The sequence below is a fragment of the Zingiber officinale genome, chromosome 1B (genome assembly GCF_018446385.1).
Source record: "Zingiber officinale cultivar Zhangliang chromosome 1B, Zo_v1.1, whole genome shotgun sequence".
NCBI lineage: Eukaryota > Viridiplantae > Streptophyta > Magnoliopsida > Zingiberales > Zingiberaceae > Zingiber > Zingiber officinale.
The window spans coordinates 21,005,096-21,011,406 of record NC_055986.1 but is presented as its reverse complement, the minus strand read 5'-3'; the positions used below and the strand labels follow the sequence as shown (position 1 = coordinate 21,011,406).

At 50.5% G+C, this 6,311-nt stretch overlaps 1 protein-coding gene across 1 annotated transcript; it reads left to right on the top strand.

The window, feature by feature from the left end:
- Positions 1–1,900: 1,900 nt before the first annotated feature.
- LOC122032399 lies at positions 1,901–3,652 on the top strand. The gene has a single exon (XM_042591722.1). It carries the CDS (start codon positions 1,901–1,903, stop codon positions 3,650–3,652), a length of 1,752 nt encoding a protein of 583 aa, XP_042447656.1.
- Positions 3,653–6,311: the final 2,659 nt, after the last annotated feature.

The window sequence follows — 6,311 nt, the reverse complement described above, 5'->3', positions numbered from 1 at the left end:
TATCAAGAAAAATAGGGAAGTTATCTGTTCTGGTACGTTGGTTGGCAATTTATATATTCTAAATCCAAAGACTCCCACGATGTAACAAATGGAAATTAATACACATCTTCTAACTCTAATAAGAGAAAACAACCTTCGAAAATGAACCAATCATATCTTTGGCATAAGGCTAGGACATATTAACTTGAGTAAGATTCAAAGGATAATAGCCGACGAACTTTTGGGTTCATTGGTGGTGGAAAACTTTCCAACCTGCGTCTTACTTGGAAGGAAAAATGACCAAGAGGCCTTTTAAGTCTAAGGGGTATAGAGCCAAAGATGTGTTGAAATTGGTTCATTCTTATTTGTGTGGACCTATGACTATCCAGGCAAGAGGTGGTTTCGAATATTTCATTTCTTTTATAGACGACTATTCGAGATACGGGTACATTTACTTGATGCGCCGCAAGTCTAAGTGCTTTGATAAGTTCAAAGAGTACAAGGCTGATATGGAGAAGCATCAAGATAAAAGTATCAAGATACTACGGTGAGATCGTAGTGGCGAGTACCTCTTAGGAGAGTTTAGGAGTCACTTATCAGAAGTCGGGATTCAATCTCAACTGACTACACCTGGTACACCCCAACAGAATGGTGTGGCAGAACGAAGGTATAAGACTCTTATGAAAATGATTAGATCGATGATGAGTTATTCAGAATTACCAAATTCATTTTGGGGATATACTCTGGAAACGATAATGAATATAGTACCTTCTAAAGTCATAACCCTCTACTCCCATAAAATTGCAGAATGGGCGTAAGCCTAGTGATCTGGTGATGACCTAGTAGGACCCACCGCCGAGGAGGTTCAACGTTCGGATGGTCGTCAAAGTCAAAAGGCGGTCAGCTAAGAGACTAGTTGAGCCGAAGTCCCCATAGGCCGAGCGGTAGGAGGAGTTTATGGCAGTGAGGCCGAGCCCATAACCCGATCAGCCTCAAGAGTTCAAAGAAGCCGGGCTGAATCTAAGACGGGCTGAGGAAAGGGATATTCAAGCCGATCGGAATGGATATACTCATAGAAGGCCAAAGAGTTGGCCGACCAGATAGACCAAGGGAAGTGTCATCAGATTAGCGGTTGACACTTAAGAAGGGAAATATATCTTAACATCCTTTTGGGAGTCAATGCCGCTGGTTGACGACGCGAATGGACAGGAAATCGTACGGAAGAAGATTGCGCCGCCTTGGTAGAAATGCGTCCGCCCCGTTATGGTATGGTGTCAGAGATCCTTTCCTGATATTAGCTATTAAGGAAAGCTTAGGAAGTCGTGTCTTCCCGGGAAGTGTGTAGTCAACCCGTCGAAGCTCTATATAAGAAGAGGAGTAGCCACCCGCGGAGGTACGCGCAGAGGGACTCTCTAGAACCACTATTCACTTCTTTTTTGCTTTCTCTATTCTCCACTTGCTGGTGTGTGACTTGAGCGTCGGAGGGTCGTCGCCGGGAACCCCCTCCCGGCTTGGCACTAACGACTTTTGATCGCAGGAGCGAAAAACCTTCCTCGCAGCGGAGATCTACTTCAGCGTTATTTCCCGGTGGCCATTCACTTCGCTTCAGGTTAGGATCAAATTGGCGTCGTCTGTGGGAAGTCAACCTGAACCCGGAAGCAGAGGATGGAAGACGCCAGACGACCAACAGCCGTAACGCTGACGACAGAAGAGTTGGAAAGGTTAATCTAAACTGGAATAGCAAAAGCAATGGAACAGCAACAGCGAATGCTAGCCGAGTGGCCAGCACAAGAGCCAGCCATCTCAAGGTCTGGCCAGCCCGGAGATCCTGGTCACAGGGCCGAACCTATGGTCCAGCCAGCCGGAGGCAAAAGATCAGAGACGACTGGACCAGCACCAAACGCACCAATCCCGTTTCACCATGCGTTGTTTAGGACACCCTCAGAGGAAGAAGGCGGAGCCCGACGAGACCGAGGTTCCTCGTCAGATGAGGCGCCCGAAAGGGATGCAAGGAAGGGAAAAGCGGCCGCGAGATGGGGATTCGCCCGAGCGGATCAACGGGCAGTTCTCGCAAGGAATCATGGAGGACCCCTTACCTCGCCATTACACCCCATTGGCAATTGGGGAATACAATGGGAGCACCGATCCAGATGATCACTTGGCCAAGTTCAACAACGCGGCCACTCTCCACCAGTACACCGATGGAGTGAAGTGCAGGGTATTCCTGACAACACTTTCGGGACCGGCTCAATGGTGGTTCACCAGGTTACCGACCGGGTCCATACGTAGCTTCAAGGATTTCCGGGCCGCTTTCCTGCACCACTTCACGAGTAGCCGTCATCATCAGAAAACGAGCGTCAACTTGTTTTCACTAAAGCAAGGTCCTCGAGAAGCACTCAGGGCGTACACCCAGCGATTTAACCAGATGGCAATGGACATACCAGCAGTCTCATCAGAAGTACTGGTAAATGCTTTCACGCAAGGGCTCGTGGAAGGTGAGTTTTTCCGATCCCTCATTCGTAGGCCCCCAAAAGATTTCGCTCATCTTCAAAAGAAGGCCACGGAATACATCAATGTAGAAGAGGCACAAGCAGCCCGAAGGAAAGAGGTGCCAACCGAGCCTCAACAGGCGTCCGATCGGAGGAGACCAAGCAACCACCAGCCTCCGACCGGTCCCAGGGCCGCGGGGTCACAACCGTATACCGAGCCGAGAACGCATGCAGTTCATATGGAGGCCGCCCAACTCAAGAAGGGCAAAAAGTGGACCCCGATGTTCTGTAAGTTCCATCAATCAGGGACGCACAACACGTGGGAGTGCCGAGGCGACCCTAATGTGCATCGGCCCTCGCCCAAGGAGTATAGACGTTGGTCGCCCACGCTGGATCGACACCCCGAGCGCCGAATCGACCGAAAAGTTGAGAGTCGAAGGGCTCAGGAGTCGCAGGAGCATCGTCCTCGAGAAAGAAGCCCTGCCCGAGCCTCAGCCGATCAGAACAGACATTCAGCACGAGAAGAGGAGAATAGGAGGAACGCTTCCTGGGGAGAAATTGGGATGATCTCGGGTGGCCCGACCGGGGGAGATTCCAACCGAGCCCGGAAGGGCCACGCGCGGCAGCTGACCATCTATGCTGTAGGATGCAGCAAGGAGAAAGCAGAGGGGCCCGAGATCAGCTTTGGCCCTAAGGACTTGGAGGGGGTCGAAATCCCTCATGATGATGCGCTGATCATCAAGGCGGTGATCGCAAACTACACCATCCGCCGGACTTTCATCGACACAGGAAGCTCGGTAAACATTATTTTTAAACAAGCATTCGATTTATTACAGATTGATAGGGCTGAGCTCCTGCCCATGGCAACACCATTGTACGGCTTCACTGGCAATGAAGTCTTGCCAATTGGTCAGACAAGATTGGCCGTCTCGTTCGGAGAAGAGCCCCTGATTAGGACGCGCACCACGAACTTCATCGTGGTAGATGTGCCCTCGGTGTACAACGTGATATTGGGCCGACCAGCTCTCAATGAATTTCGAGCGGTGGTATCGACCTACTGCCAGAAGATTAAATTCTCGGTGGGGAATCTAGTAGGCGAAGTGCGAGGGGACCAGGTGGCAGCCCGACGGTGTTATGTGGAGATGGTCAAGGCGGACGCTAAAGCTGCCAAGAAGTGCCCCTGATTGGAAGTAAACGCTATCAGAGAGAAGCCGCCCCCGCTGGTATACGACAACAAGGAGGAGGTGCAGATACATCCGAGTCGACTGGAGGCTACCACCTTCGTAGCCTCCGATCTGACCGGCCCGCAAAAAGAGGAGCTGGTCGCCTGCCTTCAAAAGAACTACGATGTGTTTGCCTGGTCGACGCACGAATTGCCTGGCGTCAATCCAAGTGTGGCGTTGCATGAACTACACGTTCGGCCAGACGCTCGATCGGTCAAGCAAAGGAAGCGTGACTTTAGTGCTGAGTAAGATTTGATTATCCAGGCCGAGGTAGAGAAGCTACTGGAGGTCGGGCACATCAAGGAAATTCAGTTTCTGACCTGGCTCGCCAACGTAGTGCTGGTCTCCAAGCTAAGTAATAAATGGCGGGTGTGCATCGATTTCAGGGATTTAAACAAGGCCTGTCCCAAGGACTCCTACCCGCTACCAAGGATAGACCAGATGGTGGATTCGACGGCCGGATGCGAGCTGATCTGCATGCTTGATGCCTATCAAGGCTATCATCAGGTGCCACCGCGCGCGAAGACCAGGAGAAAGTCAGTTTCGTTACAGCCGACAGGACGTACTGTTATAAGGTCGTACTGTTATAAGGTCATACCGTTCGGGTTAAAGAACACAGGCGCCACCTATCAGAGAATGGTGAACAAGGTGTTTCGGAAGCAGATCGGATGGAATTTGGAGGTATATGTTGATGACATACTCATTAAGTCACTCCGATCTGTCAACCTGTGTGCAGATGTGGAAGAAACATGGCAAACGCTGCGAAAGTATGGGATTAAACTAAACCTAGCCAAGTGCTTGTTCGACGCTAAAGGTGGACGGTTTCTGGGATACATAGTCACTGAGCGGGGAATCGAAGCAAACCCGAGTAAAGTAAGAGCTCTCCAAGACATGGCACCGCCCCGCAACCTGAAGGAGGTACAAAGGCTGACTGGGAGAATCACGGCCCTATCAAGGTTCATATCAAAATCAGCTGACCGGAGCCTGACATTTTTCAAGATTTTAAGGCGAGCGACCAAGTTCCAGTGGGATGACAAATGTGACAGGGCATTCGAAGAACTCAAGCAATATCTCAGCTCCTTGCCCATCCTAGCCAAGCCAACAACGGGGGAGCTGCTTTTAATTTATTTATCATCAACCGAGCATGCCATCGGTTCAGCGTTAATCACTGAGAAATGGGGGAATCAGCAACCGGTGTACTTTTTAAGCCACATATTGAAAGATGCTGAGTTACGCTATACAGGTCTCGAGAAGCTTGCTTACGCTCTGGTCCTCGCTGCCCGGAGGCTTCGGCCCTATTTCTTGGCACACCCCATAATCGTGATGACTAATAGCGCCTTGGGTCGGGTCCTGCTCAACCCTGAAGCGTCTGGCCGGTTAATCAAATGGACCACTGAGCTCAGTGAGTTCGACATACAATACCGACCCCGGTCGGCCATCAAAGCACAGGCGTTGGCAGATTTCATTACGGAAGTATCAGACCCTGAGCCAGAATCCCCATGGAGGGTATACGTTGATGACTCGTCCGCCCGATCGGACAGTGGAATAGGTATCCTACTTATATCCTTGAAAGAAGACCGAATGCATCTATCCATTAGATTGGACTACCGAGCCACCAACAACGAAGCTGAATACGAAGCTTTCATAGCTGGCCTTCAAGCCGCTCAGCAAGTCGGGGCCACCAAGGTACTCTTACATTCAGATTCACAGTTGGCAGCCCAGTAGCTGAATGGAACGTTCGAAATCAATAGCGCTTGGCTCAGATTATATGCGGACGCCTTTGAAAAGCTCAGGGCGAATTTCCAAGAGGTCGTTATTCACAAAATACCCCGATCGGAGAACCAAGTAGCGGATGAACTGGCAAAGCTGGCGAGCGCGGTGACGCCAATCGTCGCCAGTTGTCCCATCGAGCAGGTCTCCCTAGTGGCGCACGTTGATCGGTCAGTAGAAATACCACTTCCGGAAGACTGGAGGGCACCCATCATTAGGTTCCTCCAGTTTGGAACCTTACCAGGAGGTCTCAAAGCCGAGCGAATTTTAAGAAGGAGAGCTGCTCGGTTCACTATGGTTGGCGAGCAATTGTATAAAAAAGCCTTCTCATGCCCTCTGCTCAAGTGTGTGGGTACTGAGGACGCCGAATACATCCTTCAAGAAGTACATCAGGGCTCCTGCGGAGGACATCCGGGCGGACGATCGCTAGCGAAGAAAATTATCCTAGCAGGGTATTTTTGGCCAACACTCCAGAGAGATGCGAGCAAGGCAGTAGCTACTTGCTTGTCTTGCCAAAAATATAGTAATCTGACTCACTGACCAACCTCCGAGATGAAAGTATCCACTGTGGCGTGCCCATTCGACCAGTGGGGAATGGACATATTCGGTCCTTTTCCTATGGCAACCGGTTAGAGAAAATTCCTGCTGGTGGCTGTTGATTATTTTTCAAAATGGGTGGAAGCCGAGCCATTGGCCAAAATAACCGAGCAGATGGTCAAAAAGTTCATCTGGCAGCATATAATTTATCGGTTCGGCATTCCTCGTCGGCTCATTTCAGATAACGGGCGACAATTCGTTGGTCAGGAGCTCGAAGAATGGTGCAAAGGGTACGATATCGAACAACACTTCA

Coding starts and splice junctions, on each gene's coding strand:
- LOC122032399 (XM_042591722.1), top strand. CDS start 1,901: ATGCGTTGTTTAGGACACCCTCAGAGGAAGAAGGCGGAGCCCGACGAG.